Here is a 23,813-nt window from a genome sequence, read left to right as displayed (position 1 = left end):
ATAAACATTATTTGACTTCCAGACTTGGTGAGATAATGTTTCAGTTTAAAAACAAATTTAAAAAAAATCTTACATGCATTATTTGTAAGTCTGGGTTACGTACATTATATCTAGGGCTGGGTACCGTTAAACAATATAAAAAATGTAGGTTCTACTGGTATTTGGAAATTTAAATATCGATAGCAGGTACTGAAAAAAAAAAGATATCTTTAGTTTTGATGCCTGTTGGTCCAAGGACAGCATTAAAGTAAGTTTGTTACTTAGTTGTTTCAGCTCAAATAAATGATACAAATCTAAAACAAATCGTCTTTTATAGATTTTATTATTATTATCTGGTTCCCAAATGTTTTTTGGCTGGGACCCCATTACATAAAGTTATTCCCTCTTATGCTTAATTAAGTTAATATGTATAAACTGTTTATTTGGGATATTCAAAAGGATTTCACAAATTATATGCTGTTTTACACTCAAAAATGTACTAAAAAGAGTATCATTTTTCTTTTTACCGTGAGGGGTCCCGACGCCCACTTTGGGAACCATTGTTTTACTATATTTTAGTGTAGGTATCACCAAAGTATTGTTCAAGTATCGGTATTGTAAACCAAGTATAGCTTAAGTTTTTATAAACATCATGCTTCAACAGTAAAACACTTTTTTTTATTAAAGGGACTAGATAGAATTTAAAATTTTTAAAACTATGTATGTTACACCCACTACATGCTCCTGCACTGTCCTAATGTGTAGAATGAGTCCTGACATATTCACCACAGCTGCTGCTAAAATCATGCACGAGCTAAACCGAGACTTCAGATACGCGTAAGACCTGAGGTGGCAGTAGCGAGTAAAAAAATTACAACTTCCATTTAGTCCCTTTAAAGACAACTTCATTTGTCATTATGTACAATATCATATAGATATAATTGCAATATAGTAGGCTGTGTTACTTACACAACAGCATAGTTTTACTTTGAGTTTGAAACACTCAATGCTTAGGTCATGACACCACTTAGTGTGAGCAGCAGGAGAGATGTAAATAGAGAAAATTAATGGGGTGTGTGTGTTTTAGATTTGCATGCATTTACTCACAGTGATGGGTGTGGAAGCAAGCGATCTGGTATGATGGAGGACGACTAAGCTAGGACAAGACTAATTAATGTTTCAGACGGACTGTGGCACAGAGCTGCCGTGAGCTTTCAGTGCATTGCTTCTAGAGCTCTTAAATAATAGACAGAGTCCAGTGTGGTCACTGCCAGTGCACTATTTCAAGTCTAGACAGTCTTTTAAGGACCATGCAAACCAGGTGATTAAGTGAGCAAAGTGAAGAGAAGTTACTATGAATGAAACGTAAAGTTATATTTTGCATTAATTGACAGCCACTCATATGCTGGCTCTAACATCCTAACACCTGATTTGATCCACAAAAAAAAAATGAAAATCCTCTTCCACCGTCTCTCATTTACTTCTTTCTTTACCGTCATCCAGAAGGGTGGGAGCAGATTAAGGCTTTGGGGTCCAAGCCAACAAAAGACAGGGGGAACTCTCCCACCACAGCTGACATCTGCTAGTTAGCCAGTCTACATTTTTAACTCAAAAAGGCAGAAGAATATGGGGCAACTCAGGTGTTAAAGACAAAAAAAACGGTGTGAGATAAAAATGTGCATTATACAGGGAATGCAACCCGACATTGGGAGTGGTGGACATGTAGAAGTCTCAGCTGCTTCTGTGGAGTATGTAGAGTGGACTGTCTGGCAGTGGGCTGTGGTTTGCCATATGCCTGAGCAGATGACTCCACCTTCACACTGAGAAGCCAGACTGGACTCAAACACTAAGCACAAGGACCCAGTGCCCCCCTCACCTCTCCAAAACACATTACTTAAAGGAGGGACTAAAATGAACTGAAACTGAGTCCTGTTAATTAAGAGGGTGGTGTTTGAGGCCCATTTATGAGATTGAAGTGGGTGGACAAGTCATGAAAACCAAACTGTTCAGTAATTGTACAAACAGACTGGGACTACCTTAATGTCTAACTATTAACACGTACAACACATATCTTATTCTTCAAACTGTTCACAAATTAAGTTTATTGTGCACTTTTACCCCTCGCTCGTTTATGTCAGTGGTCTTTTTCATCTCTAACGTGCAGCGTGAGAGGAGTCTTCACGATCCTAGTCTAAGGTTTTTCTAGCCTTTCTCTAGGCTTGATTTTTTTTTAGTAGAGCATATCAAATGCCAACTGTGCCATCAACTGCTAGCATTGATGTTGCAGTCAAAACTGTTGCTGTTAAAAGGCCTACTTGAGGCTCTCTTTGTATTAAAGTGTAGGCTACCTTTTCTTCAAACTCCTCTTGTGTTTATCACAAACAAATATGCGCTGCCCTGCATTTGTGAACTACTGCCTCATGACTGACCGTTTGAAGCGCAGACTTGTCTTGTAACCAAATATAAGACAAGTCTGCTTTTGATATAGCTATCAAGACAAGTACATTTTATGAATCCAACAGCATCACACTAGCAAATAAGCATATAGCCAATTCAATTTCACTACATTGGAATTATTTTAGTTGGCATAACGTGGTGAGGAAGGTACCCAATTTTTAAAAATGGGTACCTCATTGTGTACGAAATGTACGGTATAAATAAAGTTGCCTTGCCTTGCCTTACCAGGAAAAAAAGGTTTGAGAACCAGCGAGTTAAAAGCTTTAAATATAATATAATTTCAAAGTTTCAGACAGTACTGCATTTCTAATGGTTTAATCAATACTGAGTTTACAGCACACATTTTTGTTCTGTGGAGCACGGTCTTACCTGGATAAGATGTGAAGGCACAGTAACTACGGCCACTGCCAGGGATGACCTCAGCAGAGCGCGCAGACCATAGAGAAAAGTTGTGAGGGCGTGGGCATGCTTTGGGTTGTCACAGCAACATAGGTCATCACCCCAAAGAGACGAGCCAAGGGAATGAAGCCCGATGCGAAGGATATTTCGGGACTTTGACTGGACAAAACAGAATCAAGTGGAGAAAATGTATTAAAACCCACATCCAACTTCAATCCATTTAGCACAAGGGAATATTAGCTGCTCAGTCTTATCGCAGTATTTAGAGACACTTTCTCTGACACATTTATTTTACATTTTTGTGACCAGACAGACAGAAACAATGTTAATCAACAGTCTCTTCACCCACCACAAATAACTCACACATCTTATTCAATAGGTAAGGTCGATGAAGTGTCTTGCCCTACGGCACAGGTCGGAACTGGTTTCGAACTGTCAACGTTCTGGTTATGAGACCACCACTTTTCCAGTTTTTCAGGTGAACAAAGTGGATGTTATAACTTTAAGTGACTTTTTAAAGCTTCATGTTATTGGATAATAATCCAAACTCTGGGGAGGCCGTCTGCTGCCTGTACAGACAATCGGGACACTGAGCTCAAATGTGACTGGACACAACTGCCCAATCACAGGGGCCATCTGACACACATACAATGGACCTGTCAGACTGTCTTCCAATATGGCCGCCACCCAGAAACCCCAGCACATTCTTGGCAATACAGTAGTGCTCTTTAGCCAAGAGGCCTGAGTGAGGGTGGAGAGAACCACTCCAATACACTAAAAGAAACCCAAGACAATGCAGAAGAGCAGAAAACTGCTGGAAAAGGCTGTATACCAATGACACAGACGGACCCAAGAAGCATGTCCAAATGAAACAGGTTTCAAAAATGTATAAACAACTGCAGTTGATTTTGCTATTTTTTGCAAAGCTCAGTTATTGCTCGTGTTCAATATTTGATTCTATTTTTAAAGCATTTTAAAAATCTCCACCCCTCTCACCATTGCTTCCTTTCACAAGTCCATGACCTAAGCCTTGTTTATATCTGCATCAGCGTTACAGGAATCTTGGAAAAATAAACTCCATTGTTCATGTGACTTTTTCACTGTAGACTCAAAGTTTCCAAAGGAAGAACTCTCAAACAAATACTGCATTCATCGTTCACTTCAACCCTTTGACATCAGTTTGTATGGTTGCATATGGTCAACCAAAAGAAGACATCAAGAAACCAACCCTTAATATTATTTGAATATTAAAAATGTCTGGATAAGGGCAGAGGTTAGTGTAGTTATATGACTGTTGCTGTGGCAACATCTGAGAAGAAGCCAAATTTTACTCCTATAGTTATCCTATAGAAAAATGAGGGAACTGTGCCAGGTAAATACAGCCAAGAACCAGAGGCCTAATACCCTCTTTTGAGAGGTGTTTCTGGTAATAGCTGTAGCAGGTCAGGGAGACGTCACTTGGAAATATGGAATAAGGTCACATTGGAAAGGACTCTACATTAAATCTAAAAATATAGAATAAACATCATGATCCATATTGGGCATCTTTGTGCCAGTACCCATGGTGCTCTGTGGCCCTCTGCATTCCTGGACTGTGCCAACAGTATGTCAGGCGGCCACACCGCTTTAATGATGTCAGCAGTTAATCTGGCGTGTGAGTGACAGCGCTTGGGGAGGAGAGGTGGGGGGTAGGGCAGTTAAACCCTGTATCTGAATGACAGGGGGAGAGGTGGCTCCAGGTGACGAGCAGAGAGGTCACAGAATCTAGGTGAATAAAGCACTGTTTGGTAAATTGAGTAATCAATCAGTCTCAGAATAGGGCTGAATGATAATGGGTAAAAATATTAAAGTAAAGTATTATTAAAGTACAGTAAAATTGCAGTAAAGGATTGCCATTAGATTATGTTTTAAAATCAAGATTCAGATCAAAGTGTACATGCATGTTAAGCATGTCCAGGAGCATAAACATTTCAGAAGACCGAAGTATGAAGCAAATACAATAAGTGTATATATTTCAGAAAACGCTTGTATAGACTTGCCGTTAACCACAGAGTTAGCGTGATTCCTACAGAATAAGGCCCCATGGAGATATTTGCAGAGATAGCATAGCCTAAATAAGTACTGTCTTTGTGATTTGCCAAATGCAACTATTCGAATTGCATTATTAAGTCAATTGATAAATTGTGATGGCCTATAACTAATAATCATTTGTGTCTTTTGCCCAGAAAAGATGTGACTGTACACTCTGATATTGGTTGATTGCATCTAAAGATATTGTGCATGTGGTATTTCTGAGCTCTTACCGATGAGGCGGCTACTTCAAAGCCCTCCTTCTGAATGACCTCTTGAAGTGACTTAAGCAGAGCCGAGTAGGACTCCAGCATTGGACTAAAAGGAGAGAGGACACATCAGAGAAAGGAACCAAAGCATTACATGGGGGGCATAAACACTGTACAGTAACTGAAACCGTTTTGATCAATCTGTGCCAAGCCCATCACTGTAGTAACCTAATCCTTTATGACTGCAGCATGTTCCTCTTGACTCTGCTTTTCTGGAGCCACTGAAGCAGACAGATCCATATCAAGAGATCCAATTAATTTATTTGGTTGATTAAATTACAACACGACAGGTTCTCTTGTCAGCTCCCCGAGGATTTGATTGTGCCAAGACAGAAAGACAACTAACGCTCATTTGCTCAAACATACTCAACAGGTAAAAATAATAGGCCAATATTTGCAATTAAGACGAAGCAGCAGTTTGGTGTTTAATCAGGGATAAGGCAAACACTACCCGCAAAATCTTAGCCAACACAAATGTTAACCCTGTCTTTTTACACAGAATGGTCCGCTTAAGAACTCCTTCACCATTGTAATGACCACTTTGCAAAGAGTCATACTGGGCTGCTAGTCAGATGCCTATTCACTCTACATGCTGCAAAGGCTGATACACAGATTGGTCACACGCCAATAGTCCTACATAAAGAACAGTAATACACCACTTGTCTTGATTACACTTGCGCCAAGTACATCTATGTACTCAATTTCAGTTATTCAGCTCAACAATAGTGTGTCCTGACCCTGCTGTGGCTAATGATACAGCAGGTTTGGTGAAACAGGGACACCTTCCCTCTTTGGCCTCTCTGCCCGTGCCCGCTCTCAGAGGTAGGGGGTTAGGGTGGTTTGACATGCAGTTAGGCAGGAGGCTTCCTCCTGTTGGCAGCTATTGTGTAGGAGCACATTGTGTTTAAGCTACCCCTACTGAGCATCTCTCATTCAGGTAGCAATGAGGTCTAGGTGCATTGATTTGGGGCTATAATGTTGCACAACTAGGGTTATACAAGTGAAGAGTCTTTATCTTGTACCTCATTCAATCAAGAAGAAAGGGGCAAAAAGGGGGTAGATGATCTTAAACAACAGGATCTGTATCACCTAGAGAGCAATTTGTGCCAATTATGCCTTCAAGTGAAATGGAGCAATTTAACAGCAAGGGTATCAACATGGGGCTATAGCCACGTGCAAGGGGGAGTAGTAGTGTGTGTGTGTGTGTGTGTGTGTGTGTGTGTGTGTGTGTGTGTGTGTGTGTGTGTGTGTGTGTGTGTGTGTGTGTGTGTGTGTGTGTGTGTGTGTGTGTGTGTGTGTGTGTGTGTGTGTGTGTGTGTGTGTGTGTGTGTGTGTGTGTGTGTGTGTGTGTGTAATATGCTGAGTGTTAGACAGAAGCTTGTCACGACAATAGTGCGGTGTGCAGGTGTAGTTTCCTGCTGTCAAAATGTCTATAAGATCTATATCCCATTCAGAGGTCTTAGGGCATAATGACAGTATGACCATGTCACTCACCCTCAATGAACAGCTGCACCTTATCTTCACCAAATATCCAACTCAAAAGAGAGCTTTATACTTTATACAACTGTGAATAACTAATTTGTTTGCCTGGCTGCTCTTTTGTTTGCTAAAATAACGGAAGTGCAATTGTATAAGGCTCCACACCTCCTCTGTGCTCCAGACTGCTGTATTTAAACAGTGCTTTGCTTCGTGTGCCCTTGTGTGCTCAGCAGCACTCTCAGAGTAAAGAGTCAGCCTGACCTATGAACCCTAAGTACACTTGTCGCAGGAGAAATCAAACAGACACTAAACAAACAAGGCCCTCATTTGAATAGACATACACAAGCTTTACAAGAGCCTGAATGTTTTAAGGTCAGAACGGTCAAGACATGGGACTTAAGAGAACTCGGTAAGTATGTATTGTACGCTGAGGATATGGTGAACAGCAGTTAAACAATTCTTATGTAACAAACAAGTGGAAAGTTCTAGAAGGAACACGAGTTACACTATACAGTACATCTACCAGTTCTTAAAGTATTCTTTGTACATTGTCATTCCTGCTAACTTCCGTTTCTCAGTTTGATGTCATATTTGTGCAACACAGTTTTGTGAATCATGTTGTTTTTGTTTAGCTGTGCTTTGGGGAGACTGTCTCATTGGTCAAACATACAGAGATGATGTGTTGTCGGTTTACCTGTGGGTTGGTGCTGTCTGGTTGGGATGATCAGGCAGGTAGAAACGATGGCACTTGGCTGCCTGCTGAATTTCTGCCTCCATTGTCTTGGAGACATCATAGTAGTGTCCAAACCGAGAAGATGATGTAAGTGTGCTCTGTGAAGGCCAAACAAACTCAATTTGCATCCAAAGAGAGAATAAAGAACATATGAAAACATTTTTTCCAATTCAACTCATGTCTCGGTTTTGTCAGTTCAATTAAAGAGAACAAAGGAGCTAATCACTGTGAAACTAATACTATTTTTCCTTCTAAAATGTTAAATGAGTGTGGGTCATATCTTTGTGAAAGTTCAATTGCATTGTTTATGGGTCATTCTGCCACAGTTAAATAGCCACTATGCCTGTCTTCTCTTAATCATTTCTTCACATAAATGTCCACTTCTAGCTGTGAAAGCAGAAGTGTCAGGATGGAGGAGAAAGCGGATGTTTTCCTGCAGCTGAGCGGGAGAGTTTTCGCTCTTTACTCTCAGAGAAACTAGGGATTCCATTGTTAAAGGGGCCCTTAATCTACTCTTAATCTGGATTAGGTCCCCTGGTGTGTCCCTCTCCTGGCGGGACGAGGGGGTCAGCGGGGCAGAGGGGGTCAGGCGCTCATCTTCTCTTTGTGAGCCTGGCAACCCGCTTAGTGTTCCTTCCCCGCCCCAACGGCCTCACCTTTGATCTGACGTCTTCATCGGGTGTGACACAGTGGGCCGTGTCAGCAGAGGTGTGTGTAAGGGGAAAGTAAGCCATGACTCTGGGGGTGAATTTGGGATGCAAATCCTCTGCCGGCGGCTTACTAGTGGTTTGTAAAGACGATTTTACAGAGTAAGGGGGTGAGGTGAAGAAAGGACACAGATATAAAGAAGTATCCAAGGAGAGAGAAAGAGGGAAGGATCCCCAGGGATGCACTGTGTGCTGTTAATCCACATAGCGATATGGATTATAGAAGTGCTGGGACTGTAGGAAGGGTCACCTCTCCTCAGAGCGGAAGAAAGAGTGTAGGCCCGCCGACTCTAGCAAGGGGAAAGGCAGGGATTTGGGAGAAGACAGAAGCGCAGGTCTGGGTCATGGGGTTGAGCGAGCAGACATGTCAATGCACAGACTGCAAAGTACCGTTGTTTCCCAGGCTAAGCAGGGGTTCAGGCGTGTGTGCATGTGTATATATGTGAGATGGGGGGGCCACTGAAAAGCCTACCTATCGCCAGCAAAGTGTGAGTAATCTGGTCCAGCTCTGAAAAGAGAGGCTGAAAACTCATTCACTTCACAAAGGACTTTAGAGGCTGAAGGATTTACTGTGAGGACAATTGCCAATCTTAGACCAGAAAGCTCTGGTCAGTTCTTTCAAACCTCATTGACAATAACAAAAGCAGATGTCAAAAAAATAGAATGACCCCCATAACATCTTAACTGTAACAGTGTGAATAATGATGGATATAAAATTTGAACTATCCACTAAATAAAAGCTGTTATAGCAAATGGTGACTTGGATTTTACCTGGACTTTTGGGAGATTCTGATATCGCCATGCAATCTTCATTGCCTCCAAACTATCTTGAGGATCAGAGGACAGCCTTGGCTGCTCCATAGGTTTAGGCATAGCCACATCATCCATGATGGGTGAAGGGAGTTCCTTTAGACAATGATGTTAATGTAGACAATGAACAATTAAATGGTTAGAGAAAATAAGTTTACTTTTTCATGATAAAGTGGAGTTTTTTTCCACAGCACAACATGCACCACTTACACTCATAATTGTAATTCAGAGATTTTTTTGCATATAGGAATAAAAGCATTTAGACTTAAAGGGAATTCTGTTGTCTAATAAATATGTCTTTGAAATGTAAAAAAGGTTGAGGTTGTGACCCCTCCCACTATCAATCAGTGTGAAAGAGGCCCGCCTCCAGCATGTTTAGTGCCAGTCACCTTCTGGGACTATGGCCGTTTTCAGAATGATGCATCTAGAAGCATTTCAACAATTCTACTGCATGCCACTCAAACCCCTCCCTCCACACCATGAGGAAATGAGCACATCCCTGACAGCTGACTGCCTTGTTCATGGTGATAGAAGTTCTATAAAAAAAAATACAGTACAAGGGATACAAACCATGACACACAGTATAAAAGAATAAACACACCTTCAGTATGTCATCTGGAGAATCCTGAGCTGATGCCAAGAAAAGTTCATGTTGACACACCACTCCTTCGGCCAAGAAGTACTTCAAAATCATCCGAGAGTAGCTATCATAGCGGTCTTCCTCTGTGACATAAACAATAAATCTGACATTTTCACAGTAACTACGCCTGAAAAATTGCAATGTACATATAAGAGAAAAGCTGTCACTCTGTACTTGTAAATGAAAACTGGATGAATAAGAGAAACACCATCTGTCCTAAATATATCAACTTGTACTTTTATAACAAGTCTGTCCATTTACTTCATCATCATAGGGCTAACAGTTCAGCACATCACAGTATCAGACTATAATCCATCTAAGGGCCATGTTGTGGTAACTTTTGAAGCAAACTGGCATAAAAAGCAATGGCAACAGAACGCAGGTGCCCTTGTGCCATTGCTGTGTGCATTAAACATGACAACTCCCACTCTCTTGTCAGTATCTCAGTAGTGTTCCCGTCTAGTTTTATAAGCAGTTGAGGTGCGAGCAAGACACCTGTCGAGAATATTCACCTGACCCCTCCCACTAAAAGTTAAAGTGGTCAAGCTGTCAAGGCGATAGAGGGGGTATATAGGACACTGCAAGGCCTCAAAATGCGATCTGACTTGCGTGAAGCTTGTGTGATATAAGACCCTCTGATTCTAAAGATACCACAGAAGCACAAAAACATCGTAAAAAAAACTCTCATGGACATGGACTGTACTAATTATCACCCTGCCACTCTTGCTTTCTGTAAACATTTCCACCACCATTACCGTTTCGTAAAGATTAAACAAGCACTGCACACAATGACGAACAGTGGGCAGAAACAATGGCACCCATGGTTTAGGTAACGGACATGCGGCTGACAGCTTGGGAATGCCAACCTCCGACATGTCATCCCGAGCATTCGTAGTATTCTCCCAGTACATACCCTCACCTACGGACTTTAAGTTAGACCAGGAAATTCCATGGCTCTTCAATTTGTTGTCGGTGGGGCTCCCCGTTCCCTTATTGATGGGTTTCTAGGTCAGCAAGTCTTTGTGTCTTTCAGATGGCCCCACAAAGACTCCCAGATGGGCCCTCTCAAGATGGGGCCTATTGTGGCTGTGTTTCTATGGGAGCCTTACAAATGGAACCTCCAGGAGTCATTAGGCTGCTGTGGCGGGGGGTACGGGGAGGAGGCAGGAGGTAGTGGGATATACGAGCAACAGGGGATGGGGGAGGCCTTCCTAACTTTGAGGTAACTTAAGTCATTAAATAGTAGTCTCTAATTAATTTTGAATCAGGCGATGAAATGAGGTCTTGGTGCTGTAAGGCACAAATTAGCACTACAGTGTGTCTAAAAAGGGTCTACAACAGACCCAATTGGACTTAATTATGTGTAAACTGGGTTCACATTCATCAATACAAAATGTGTGCCTAAACTTTGTGCTAAAAAAAAAAATCGAACCACAATGGCTTTAGCATGCTCTTATGAAATCTAACTAAATAATTCATGTAAATTTCATAATAAATAATGAATTGATTTCAGTTTATGATGAGTATTCGCAGTATCTCTTCAGCCCAAAAACATAGCTTTATGCATTGTCCATAGCCAAATGAAAAAAATATTAATCTACTCTCTCTGTGGTTGAGTTTGAATTTTATTGGTAAGACATTTTTTCCTATTATAGCTCTATGCATGTTTGTTTTCCAAATGTGTTTTCTCTGAATTATGTTTTAATAAATTAATGTATCATCAAGTAATTTTGTCTATAACAAGGTTACTTTGTTATTGTACATATAAAGAGTAACAGAGCTTTGTTTGGGGAGGAAAAAAAACAGTCCCGATTTTGAGACACTGACCATGCAGTGATCCCTCTGTTTGACAAATCGGCACAGACAGCTCACGACACTTCAAAGACAGACAACAACCGCTGATAATTTCACGTCTGCATCTCTCAAAGTGGCCATTGCGGCTAAAGGGACGGGCTGTACGAGACAACCGCAAGAAACAAACACAAACAAACACACACTCCAAAGCCCCCCCCTCCCCAAACACACCTCCTGCACAACTAAACAGTGTGCAGACAGCGAACAAGGCACACAGACACACAGGCCTCTCTTTCAGAGACTAACACATGAGAAGAGCACAGACGCATTTCACCTTTACTGTGTCTCTCATTACCAGATGAAACCAACCGTACATTGATTCACAAAATGGAAGGGAAGAACGCATTAGTGTGTAATCACTGACTCCTGCATCGATTGGGGGGATGAATTAAAGGGCAAAGCAATATCATCAGTTGGTATAGGCCTCGGCTGCACACAAATTACAGCATGAAGGAAAAACAAGACTACCTTAACCTTACTGTCTAGCTGCGCATATAGCCCAGCCTATGATGAACGATAATAATACTAATAACACAGTGGAAGACATTTGTGCTGAAAAGCCACTTGTTTTGAATGCCATTCGGAAACTTCTAGCACATCTGCAGAGGAGCATATTAACAAGGGCCCACAGTAAAATTGTGAATATCAGGATTGGAGGTCTCGGGATTGTTAACCATTCTGCTGCGAACGAAACAAAATGTCAACACATTTTTTTTATAAACCTGTGTGTACCACAGTGCACATGATAAAATCAAATCCTCAACAGAAAATAACGTAGACAACTCAAATGAGCATGTTGGCTTTGTATTAATTAGCACCTTAAGCATAATAATGTTAAATTAAAATTGATATATTTTAATTGTAAGTAAATTCTGCTCACCAATTAGTAGTACTGCTCCAACTGCTAATCCACCACCTAAAAAAAAATAATAATAAATCATATATTGTCAAAACCAAGCTAAAAAATAATGACGGAATGCATAAATAAAACACTAAAAATTCAGAAACACATGATCTCTAACAACCCATATGTAAATAGATTTGGACATATAGATGTGGCATATTCAAAATAATAATAAAAATGAAGATGGTTTACTAGTTTAATCATAAGAATGGTAAAATACAATAATAAAATTCTCTTTAACTGGAATTTGTGAGCGCGCCTTCCCTTTATGGGGCTGTGTGCTGCTGTAAGCAGCAGCAGCTGCTGCTGTCAGTGGAGTGGACTAGAGCTGCTAATAAATGCTAACATGCTACTTTACTGACCAAGCAAAAAGTCCAGTGACGTGACACCAGTCGACACTAAAAGCTGCCCGTTTTGAACCGAAGGTCTTGTACCCGGTATAGAAGGAAGCTTGCTCCTTGTTTTTTTCTGGAAACTCGTCGAATTAAAAGATGAAGATTTAACTCCTGGATTACCCACACCGCTCATGGGAGCCGCCATGTTGTCAGTGGTGGCTTGACGTTGACATTGTTTAGAACAGTATTGGCCAATCAAAAGTCTCTATACTGGCATGCGTCCAATGAGCGGGGTGATTGTTCGTGGGTACACTGTGGCACCCGGAAGTTGCTAATGTGTTGTTTTGTCGGACGATTTGGACCGGACCTTCAAAACCTTTTGACAGGTGGGTGCAGTTCATTTAACATGATAAATCATTAATACATGGAGCCAATTTAATGTGCTATAACTCCACCAGTTACACATATTTGTTTTAGCAACTAATCTTTCATCTCTGGATCATCTCTTTGTAGCAATACATGTATTATTGTATTGTTGTATTATTGTATAATTAGGTAATAAATTCGTTATGTTTCCCATGGCTAGTTGTAGCTTGGATTAGAGGGAGAACCGTTTAAATTTGAGTAGTAGTAGACATTATTGTGACTTTTGTTATTGTTGATAAAGGCTTCATGCTCTTATATGAATATTACTCCTATGCAGTCCTACTGTTCACGATACCATTTTTTTCTACTTGACACAGTTGAGACGTATTTTGTGATTACTGTCAACACTTTATATTTGGCAATGATTATAATGTAATCAACATTTGACTTTATTTATTCAAGAAATTTCCCCTGTTCAATATGTTATCTGTACATTTGTCGCTGCCTGCTTTTTTGTCTTATGTATCAGCTTGTATCTGATTTCGCTAAATAATGGCAGTAGTCATAACATGTCAAACCTTTCCTGGTTGTGCTGTTTTTCTTGCATGGTTCTTATGTCTGCCATCTGTGGAGAAAATAGAGAAGCAGATCTATGTCTGAAGGAAGCAGATAGCCATCTACTGTATTTGTTTGGTCAGCGTTGAAAGCAAAGACATATTCTAATCTCAGGCACACACAAAAAGCTTTACAAATCTTTTAGCCACACTGCATAGTCATGTTACTACATTTGACATTTTCCATTCATTAGCTTAACCTAGAATGGTATATTTTGGTTCCAAGCAATTGCTTTACCTAGAAGTCAAGTCTTTTCTCATCTCAGTTGCTGATCCGTTTATTTTATGTCACTCAACCTCTCCCTTCTCCATAATAGGAAATTATATGTTCCCTAGGGCCTCCGAGCAGGGCCCTGCAGATGCTTACTTATACAATACAAGGGTTATTTCTGGATTATATGTAATTGGCTCGGGAGTTCTTCCACCCACACCAGTTACTTTTATGGGTATTCATAGGTATTCATATCACTTGGCTATTATTTCCTTAGTCTGACCCAGAGAGTGTAGGTTAAGCCCTCTGCTCTTCAAATGGTAACATTCAGCTGTTTGGCGGCTGTGTTGCTATTAGCAACAATGAAAAGAGCAATATGGAGATCAGTTGGTTCAATTAAGCCTCTGATACAAGACATTGGGATTTTCACATCTGCTGTCCTTAGTTCAGCCAGGTGTCTGTGTCTAAATCAACAGGATTATCTCTGATTGGTCTGATAGAAGACGCAGACCCCCCTCTAAGACGGGGTGCCTTCTTTTTATAGCACACGTTAAGTTCAATTCAAGCTTTGCGCAACAGGACTAATGCCCCACCTTCCTCTGCCTTCTGCTGCCCAGAGGACGACATCAGAGGTGGGATCTGGCCCCTGTCTGCTGCTCCTGCTTCTCCAGACTCCCTTCCATCTGGGATCCTCAGGGACAAGTGGGGTATCTGACAAGGGGCTTGTAAGCCTCTTAGCCCCCCTGTTGCCCAGTTCACTCTCAGCCCATGTTTTCCTAATTTAGTTGTGTAAGATGGCCACTGCAGGCTCTTGTGTGCTTTTTGAATTGACTTGGTCTTTGTTGGTCTAATAGACTGCCTATGTGTATCAATTAACACTACTCAGACAATTCAGTCGGAGATCTTTTGTGGCCAGCACATGTCATTCTAATTTAAATTTTTCTCCAGGCTAACTTATTACTAATACGATTTAGACCTCATCGACTTTTGTCTGTTATTGTTTATTGGTGTAATAGGGCATCTGTACCATTTTCATTTTCTGTACAAACAGAGGCAAACTTTACTATATAAAGGTAAATTACTTAAAAGCAGCAATATCAGTACATAATTTTTATTCGAGCAAAATGGGGGCCAATATATAACTCATAATAGTTTAGTTAATTACTTTATTTAACAGGCACTATGTGCAAAAACATGAATTAAAGATGCTTTACGGCAGATTATAGCTTGAGGTAGTTTCCTTCTACAGTTAACTGGTGAATTAATACAATATAAAATGTATCCAACCATCCAATACACAGACACACTACAAACACAATCAGGTAAAATTACTACCTCATTAAAGACCATAATTACAAATACTGTTACAGTTAGTTTTCTAATAGAACTTTTCTGACATCGCAAGAAAAAAATTTGAGGTCAGAGAAAAGTTTAAGACTCTGGGTGTTTATTCCATTCTTTATTGTCTTTGAATAGGCTGTCTGTGCAAAGGCTGAGCTACGTTAACATGATCATGAAATTAACTTATATTTAATATAGTAAACATATATAGAGGTGCTGATTAACAATTTATGTTTTGTTACATTTACAATATAACCTTTTACATAAATCTGAAAAAAGTATTGTGTGGTATCATCATGTTTTGGTGTTCTCCAAATAATGGTTATAGAGACTCTAAGCTAATAACTGATTCGACCTTACGGTTGCATCAAAGTGTTTGTGTAACTGTGATTGGTGTTTTACTGGTGGTTGGATAAGGTGACTGTTACATTTTCATTAAATGATAGAAGCGCATTGTAAGATAATTTAAAGGTGCTAAGATTGATTCATAATAACTATAATTATTAAATATCTAAAATTAAAAGATGAAACACTGTTGTATAAAATAGCTTAAGCCTCTAATGTAAATCACAGAGGGTAGCACAGACTGCTGAGAAAAGTCAAAACAACAAATATCATCTCCTGGAGATCTTTGTTCAAGCTTTTGCTCTAAGAGGATCATAGCGTTAAGCACACAATGAGCTGGTTCCATAGGTGGCCACTCACTGAGGATTTCCCTCTTTCTCTACTGTAGCACACTAGCACTGACAACAGGAGGCTGCTGACTACTACAGATGGTTCTGGAGCGAAAGCTGTGGTGACTTTCTTTGTTTTCACATGGACGTGTTTACCGTGTAATCCGGGATTACACTGATAGAATTTGTGTTAATTTACAGCTGTAATGCCGCATTCAATTAATGTTGCTACTCCCAATGCACACATGAGCCGGGTATTAGCCGCAATAGATATTTGGGGTTGTCCACCTTGGCGCCCTAGGGGAATAGGTGGTAATAGAGATCCAATCAGTGGTCCCTGTAGATGTCCACCTCATAGGGAGTCCCAAAGGAGTCTCACACACACTTTGTATTTGCCACCTAGGTAATGCTATTGTGTCCACATTCTCATAACACACACCCAAGCACAGCCTATCAATGACAGGGGGTGCCTCAGAAAACCAGGCGGCTGCATATGGACTCTCTTGATATCAGTCACTGGCCGTGTGATCTTGTTATGCAAAATCCCTTAATCCCCACCTATGATGAATGCACACTGGAAAGAAAGAGGGGGGTGAGACAGGAATATGGGGACAGCTGTACTCGGTTGTCCACTGTGCTTTGGAAGTGCCATAGCACAGATCCCTGCTTCCAGGCCTGAAGTAGCAAGGAGATCACAGATGAGATCATATGAGTGTGCTTTGGTTGTGGAAGAAGCTGTGAGTAAGACAAATTAAGACGCACCGGTCTGAGATTCACATTACACTAAGTGGTACCAGCTGAAAGAGAGAGTCAGGATAAGATGCAGGAGCATGAAGATACATTCAATGTATATTTTTCTAAAACGCACTACAAAAAAACAACCACAAAATAATAAGAAACAACTTTTTTAACCTTTGCCACATATAAGGGTGATAGTTACAGTGAGATTCAGTGTTTTTTGTACGTTGATGATAGGGTTTTTTGTTTGTTTTATTAATAGAGCGTTCAATTGATGAAACACAGTATAACAGGCTAAATTGGACACATGCATTTGTTTTATGTCTATGTATTTGTATGTGTGAGAGGGCCGGGGGGGGGGGGGGGGGGGGGTAATGGGATTAGGGGTAACACCTTTGGCAGGCCTGGGAGAGCCACCTGACACCCGGTCTGTTGGGGACCCGGCAACGAAAGGGAGGACTGGAGGTGGCAGGGCAAAGGGAGACATTGGGGGACTAATCCATGTCCATCTTTGGGAAGTCATTCCCAGAGCTCGGAGGATTTGAGGCTTTGGTTTCCGCTCTGCTTACTATGGTTAATAATACCCTGGGAGGAGGAGAGGACATGAGGAGACGGGAGACGCTGGAGATAAAGAGTTTGATATGTTCTGGCAGAAAAACAGCTTAAACCATCAATCTGCATATTTTGTATTTTAAGCCGCGTATACAGGTGTACACTGTGTAAAAATTAACTTACTTACTTGTGTTTGCCTCTTGCAGCTTGAGTAAAAGTCAACATCGTAAGTGTGGCAGGGCTGTTTGCTTAGAAGACACACACACACAGAGAGCGAGCGTGTGTGTGTGTTTTTGGACGGATGGCTGTGTGGCGGGGTTGCCTTTATGTTTCTATGGTGCTGACACAAGTTGATAACTACTCTGCTGATTGTGGCACCCACGGAGGCAGCACAGTGTCAGGTACCAAGTGAAGATGATAGAGAAGCGCTTTTTGTTTGTCCGTTACCTGAGTATAAAGTGTTGATTGGTTCATCCTACTCCAGATCAGAGTTCAGGGCAGTTCTCGGGTGTTAAGAGGCTGTTGAGTCTCTGAGAATGAAACACCAAGTTTCATGTCACTGTGCCCTTTTAGCAGTAGGCCATCTGTGACAACCTTGTCCACACCTCAGCAAAACTTAAACCCCACCAAAGTCTTTGTTTGGCCATGCATAGACGTTAAACCTGCCATAAGTGGGCACATTAGTGGATCTCCGCTTGACCACTCAGCTGTTTCATAGAACTGGTTTACATTCTCCAGTCTACATGCCCTGCTAGATCTTGTTTGAATGTCAATGTTTTTTTATACCAGGCCAAGATGTTTCGTCACCTTCTGGGGAAAACATTGGGCTTCGTGGGATACACTATACAGTATGGCTGCATTGCACATTGTGCATTTGAGTACATTGGAGAACTTGTAGTGGTATGTATATTATTATTATTATTATTATTATTATTATTATTATTATTATTATTATTATTATTATTATTATTATTATTATTATTATTATTATTATTATTATTATTATTATTATTATTATTATTATTATTATTATTATTATTATTATTATTATTATTATTAACACATATGTTCATTTATATAGTGTTTTTTAAACTAATTATTTTGATCATCACATATCATTTTGTTACAGTGCTCTGGTCCTTCCATGGAGCCTACTATTGTCAGCCATGATATTGTGTTTTCAGAAAGAATGAGTTGCCATCTTTACAAAATACAAAAGTGGGTAATTGAATCTTGAAGTCTTTTTTACATTATTGCACTTATTGTACTCTCGATAATCTTGTTTTTTTGATTGATAATGAAAAATAACTAATAAATGTACGCATAATATTGTTATTGTTATTGTTATTATTATTTTTATTATTGTTAGTAGTAGTAGGATTGTTCTTTCATTTACAGATTGTCTCTGTGTTTCAGGGGTGACATTGTTATAGCAAAAAGTCCATATGACCCTAGTATGAACATATGTAAAAGGGTCATCGGTCTGGAAGGTGACAAAGTCTGCACAAGTTCTTTCTCCGACATCTTCACTTCTCACACATATGTGAGTATTTTATGTTTACAGCATAAAGTCTTGTGTAGTGTGTGTCATCATTTGTTTTACTTGTTGAGTTTCAACTTCAGACACTTTTTCTGTTACCACCTACGTATGAAATCTTCTAAAGAAACAGTCTCAGAAATATACCACAGTCAGTCAAATTGCAGTTGAATGAAGCATTCATCCCAACAAAACACCTGATAGTTTGTTTCACCCTAAAATGGCCTCCATCTCCATGCATAATGCAGAAGAACCTTTCACTTCAGCATGAGCTTTTCGGTGTGCAGTCTATAGATCATCATAGTTGTTTGCATTTTAGACAGCACACATTCATTTTGTGTCATGACTCAAAATATTAGCTTTTGAGACACCTACATTTCCTGGAAACCGTGATAAAACCAGAGTGAACAGGGGTTCTGCCGGCGAAACCACTGTCATTGCTTTTCTATTACTACTCCCCCCAACGCCCATAGCCCAGGCCTGCAATCACTCTGAAGCCTGTTAGAGTTAGTGCCAGCCGAGTGGACAGACTGATGGGTGGGCGGAGGTGCGCCTGTGACACTGTGTACATACATTCTCAAAGCAAAGGTTGCATTTATGTTTTTTCTGTTGGCCTTGTATTGTCGAGCACGCTCTACGAGATATATGATGAAGGAAAATGTGTGCAACAATGGCTTTGTACAGTCCTCCGTTCAGATTGAGATTGTAGCATGAATCTGTGCAGATGTAAAGATTTTACAAGGTGGACATAATAGATTAAAAAGAAATAGCATATTTTAACACTACATTTACATGCTAATTTGACTACTAAACATAAGTTATAAATGATGTTACTTAATTGTTCTAAATTGGCATAAGGTGTGGCCACACAATGGTAAGGTAATGTCAGTGTCTGCTCTGACAGGTCCTCTCCACTCTTCTTCCACACCACACACTAATTGCGCTGTCACCTTTTAGGAATCATTTCTAAGTCTGAGGCATTGTGTCAAAACAATGAAACATGAACCCTAATATTACAGCAAAGACATGGAGGGAAAGGATTGACACGATCTCTTTTGATTCAGGTGTAAAATTAGTCTACGCTCAATGTGAAAGATGAGGCTATAAGTGTTTTCAATGTGAACCACTTCAATCATGTTAACATAATAAATACTGTAATGTGGAGGCTGTTATGCGCACAGGTTTGCAGTGAGTTGGAGCTTTTCTAGACATGTCTCTTTGACAGGTACACGCTGCCTTATGTCAACTCACATGCCGACCATAAGATGGGAGTTGTCTGTGCCATCCATCAGCCATAGAGCAAGTGGCAGTGACTTAAAGATGTACTTTAAACATCAACTATGGCTTGTGCGTCTACTGTTAATTGATCATATTGGTTTAACTTGATAAAAGCCTTTTTTTTTTTTTTTTGCAATCTGTCTTTTTCAAACATTGCTGGTGGAGCTCGCCATAGAAACATGCCAAGTTGTGATTGGTGAGTGATTGATACAGGGGCACTCATATGGCATTGCCTAGATGGCCACACATAGCCAAGATGTGATGCTAATTGACATAAAACAATGCACTAAAATCTAATAAAATAGCACTTTGCATGATACCTCTAGTTATGATCTCGAGGCCAAATTAATTTGTTCTTGGGCCTTCCAGTAACCCACAGAAGTACATAAATAAGATGCACAGATATGGGGCTTCTGGTTTGGCAGATGACAAACTGTGATGTTTCTTTTGCTAGTGCTTGGGAGCCAGCATATGTTACCATGTTAATGAGGTGTAATGGTGGGAATCCAGCATGCTGACATATGGTCCTCTGATGACTCCTTTAATCATATTCATTTGTGACGTCGTTATTCATTGAGTTGTTTATCTCGTGTTAGGTCAACATGTCACTGCCTCCTGATTATGTCACATCATCTATCTCAATTATCGACAATCAAACCAACGGAGCCATCAGAAACTGTGATTGGACGAGAAAGCAATTAAATAAGTTCGACATAGAACCAACGCTGATAATGATCTTTTTCTGCTCTTCATGTATTTTCCAAAAGACTTTTGCCGTTAAAAGTTGGGCAATACAAAAATAGACTCGTGGACTGTGATGCCCATTATGACAATATAATGTGTTGTTGATCCTGTCTGCATATATAGGGGGACAGCGCACTTAATTAGGGCCTTGACAAGCCTACTCTCCTAAAGTGATGAGATTAATCATAATTGGTGTCACTGTGAATTAGAGCCCGCTTGGATGACCGCCCCACTGGCAGGTCGGACCGCGGTGCAGACCCTTGGACACTGCTGCTAGCCGAAGCTTTACCCCTCTTCATCCATCCTCCCTATGTCACTCTGGCTATCTCAGGCCCCAGTGTAGCGTGGCCCTCCCCGGGTAAGAGGGGCGCACATCTCAGCCAACAGCCTAATGACCCCGTTTGAAGTTTTGCTAATTCCCCCTGACCCTGCCCGTTACCCATGACCCCGCTCCTAAATCGGGACGGGGTTAAAGACGCATCGGCAGGTTGACGTTCAGACTGTGAGGAATATTGTTCAGGGCAGGAAGGTGGGGCTTATAGTAGATAATCTGAACAAATTAACCATTCAGAGTTCTGCTAAGAAAGAAAAACAGAGACCTTTTTTGTATTTGCTATGGCTGTGCTTTTTGTACCAGTGAACATCATGAGCAGTGTAGAAGCTAAATATATACATTTGTCTCTTTGAATTGTGAACTATAAACATAGGTCACACAATGAATTGTTCTTTTGGATGGGCAGTAAAGCAGTAATCAGGTTTTTGTTGTTTTATCTGCTTTGATTTCAGGTTCCGAAAGGTCATGTTTGGCTTGAAGGGGACAATCTTACAAATTCTACCGACTCCAGAAGCTATGGCCCAATTCCTTATGGTCTGATTCGAGGACGAGTTTGCTTAAAGGTAAATCACAATAAAGACAGAGTAAATAAAGTATAAGCCTGTGTGCTCCTTGTCCCAACGCTGAATAAAAAGTAGAGTAGTTGGCTGTGTATAATTTGTTTTTTCAGTCAGATCGTATGGATTTGCTTTAACAGTACAATAGCCCATATTGTGACCCTTATAAACCTTATAAGAGACATGAGTCAGTTGAAGTTCAAAGCGACTGTGTCTGATTGACTGACTGAAGCCTGGACAACATATTGTCTAGCTTTCCATTCTGCCGTGTTGTCACGTTACTGGATGTCATAGCAACCATGACCCTGGAAACAGGTCAGCCGCCCTTCTGTCCTTCTGATTGGACAGCAGCACTCCCCCGAAGGCCCAATGACGACAGCTGATAACATAAAACCCTTAGTTTCCAAGAAAATGTAGGAGCAACAATAGGTTAAAACTGTTTATCGATTTACTGTTTTAAATATGCTTGTCTGTCTTTTGTCTGCACAGCTTTGGCCCCCACATACCTTTGGGACCCTGGGAGAAAACCCAAACAAGCGGGTCACAAAAAGCTTTAAACATTCTGATTGAGCACACTTTGTATACGCTTTGTAGGTTTTTAAATAAAGATCATAATTATTTGCTAAATTATCATTTGTCTTTGTCACATCCTGCACAAGAAAATAAATATGTTACTGTAAAAAATAACAGAGATGAGCAACACCCTTGATATGTGGAAAGAGGAGAATAAATGAGTCAAAGGTTCGACTCCAGAGTGCACTCAGCTTGTTTGCACCAGTGCACCTGCTGGATCCTTGTCCTGTCTCTATAAGCACAGAAAAATAGCCTTGAGAGGAGACCAGGTTTCCACAGGACATTAAAAATCATTTATCTTAATATAAATAATGCCAAAATGAAGGCCTTAAAAGTCATTAAAAAGCAGAACCTACTCAATTACATTGTCTACTATTTTTGCCGCATGCATTTGTCAAAAATACAAAAACTATGGTCTAAAACAAATTCAGCTGCAGTTTTGACTGAAATTTGACACACAATTGATTTGATTGAACATTAACAAATCTTACTGAAGGATGTATGCCAAGATGTTTTACATTTGTGGCATTAAAAACATAGTGTATGCATTAAAATTGCATTAAAAAGCATTCAGTTTGACTTGCTGTTAGAAACTTTGGGAGAGCAAAGACTTGCTCGTATGGAGCTTGGGCATGAGCAAAGCTCACCAGTTTAGTTCAGTTTATTGATGTTAGCAAAAAAAAAAAGGAGTTAATTCAATGTTATATGCTTATAACTTAACTTATAAGTTAATGCTTGTCTTTCAATATTGTTTTTTTGTGTGTTTATAATCTGAAATTTGTAGTCAATTCAAAGAAAATGTGTTATGATTAATATTACACTTAAATCGAAAACTTCATTTAACTACTTTTACTTTTACTAAGATATTGGCACTATTGCTAAGCAAGCTAAAAACTGAAACATCTTACTTTACCTTACTCAGAATCAGAATCGTTTTTATTTCGATTGTTTGCAAACAGGTTCACAAACTAGGAATTTTTCATTAAGACGTGCTACATTAAACATAAAGACATATAACACAGAGTTTAGATAAAAAATAAGCTATAAAACTTTAAACTATGAGGCTTTAGGGGCATGCATAAAGAATATTGAAATAAATAACATTAAAAAAATAAGAAGTAAATATGGTAAGACGACAACAATTGACATAGAACAACAACGGGATTGGATTTACATACTGTGTAAGCGTATAAAGTGATAAAGTGATATAAAGTGATACAGTGATAAGAGATAGCAGCGGATCCAAGTGTGGAAATTCCACATAGTGCAATAACTCTGCTTTACAGTTACCGGTAATTGACATAAACTTATTTCAAATGAAATAATCTCACTACATCTATTTGTACATCCTGAGCACTAAACAATATTGAGTTGATTGTCTAAACCCAATAAAAGCCATTATAACATTTTGCATTGTTAAAATGAAAATATTGTTTCATTATGTAAAATGTAGGTAGAATGAAGGAGTAAACACCTAAATAATAAATGTGTTGTTTAAATATTGACTCTGAACCTTGTTTTTGGAGCAGTTTCAAAGGGCTGCATCTAAGTTATGTTCTGGTGCACCTAAAGGAAAAAAAAACGTAGGCGCACCAGAGCAACCAACCCAAAACTTGAGTCTGAAAGGGCACACGATACCAAACACTTTAAGAACAGCT

General features: G+C 39.9%; 2 protein-coding genes and 1 long non-coding RNA gene across 5 annotated transcripts in view; 1 reads left to right on the top strand and 2 right to left on the bottom strand.

Annotated features, from left to right (window-relative positions):
• The window catches only part of elp4 (elongator acetyltransferase complex subunit 4), a 36,391-nt gene extending 23,459 nt beyond the window's left edge, over positions 1 to 12,932 (bottom strand). The window contains exons 1-7 of one of the 2 annotated variants that reach the window (XM_079554956.1): positions 12,664 to 12,932; positions 12,278 to 12,313; positions 9,505 to 9,626; positions 8,865 to 8,999; positions 7,348 to 7,484; positions 5,139 to 5,223; positions 2,806 to 2,994 (exon numbers count right to left, since the gene is read on the bottom strand). In XM_079554956.1, the coding sequence (XP_079411082.1) occupies positions 2,806 to 2,994; positions 5,139 to 5,223; positions 7,348 to 7,484; positions 8,865 to 8,999; positions 9,505 to 9,626; positions 12,278 to 12,313; positions 12,664 to 12,841 (882 nt within the window). In that variant the 5' untranslated portion in view covers positions 12,842 to 12,932. The remainder of the gene's footprint in view (positions 1 to 2,805; positions 2,995 to 5,138; positions 5,224 to 7,347; positions 7,485 to 8,864; positions 9,000 to 9,504; positions 9,627 to 12,277; positions 12,314 to 12,663) is intronic. The other variant, XM_079554957.1, reaches the window with a different exon arrangement.
• LOC306961987 overlaps positions 1 to 23,813 on the bottom strand; it is a 97,426-nt gene that overhangs the window by 65,751 nt on the left and 7,862 nt on the right. The window lies entirely within an intron of this gene.
• immp1l (inner mitochondrial membrane peptidase subunit 1) lies at positions 12,883 to 22,205 on the top strand. Of its 2 annotated transcripts, none has more exons than XM_079554961.1 (6): positions 12,883 to 13,022; positions 17,922 to 18,032; positions 18,262 to 18,350; positions 18,549 to 18,675; positions 21,478 to 21,588; positions 22,072 to 22,205. In XM_079554961.1, exons 2-6 carry the CDS (start codon positions 17,928 to 17,930, stop codon positions 22,150 to 22,152), a joined length of 513 nt encoding a protein of 170 aa, XP_079411087.1. In that variant the 5' UTR covers positions 12,883 to 13,022; positions 17,922 to 17,927; the 3' UTR covers positions 22,153 to 22,205. The 2 variants fall into 2 exon arrangements, with proteins under 2 accessions (XP_079411087.1, XP_079411088.1); XM_079554962.1 differs by lacking the exon at positions 12,883 to 13,022 and adding an exon at positions 16,634 to 17,533.

This window comes from Gobius niger, assembly GCF_951799975.1.
Source record: "Gobius niger genome assembly, chromosome: 4".
NCBI classification, from domain to species: Eukaryota; Metazoa; Chordata; class Actinopteri; order Gobiiformes; family Gobiidae; genus Gobius; species Gobius niger.
This window is presented reverse-complemented; position numbering and strand designations above follow the sequence as displayed.

What these genes read in the sequence shown, in the direction of transcription:
- immp1l (XM_079554961.1), top strand. Translation starts at nt 17,928, where the DNA reads ATGTTTCGTCACCTTCTGGGGAAAACATTGGGCTTCGTGGGATACACT. An exon ending in CATCTTTACAAAATACAAAA is followed by an intron (nt 18,351 to 18,548) that starts GTGGGTAATTGA and finishes TCTGTGTTTCAG; the next exon opens with GGGTGACATTGTTATAGCAA. An exon ending in GAGGACGAGTTTGCTTAAAG is followed by an intron (nt 21,589 to 22,071) that starts GTAAATCACAAT and finishes TTGTCTGCACAG; the next exon opens with CTTTGGCCCCCACATACCTT.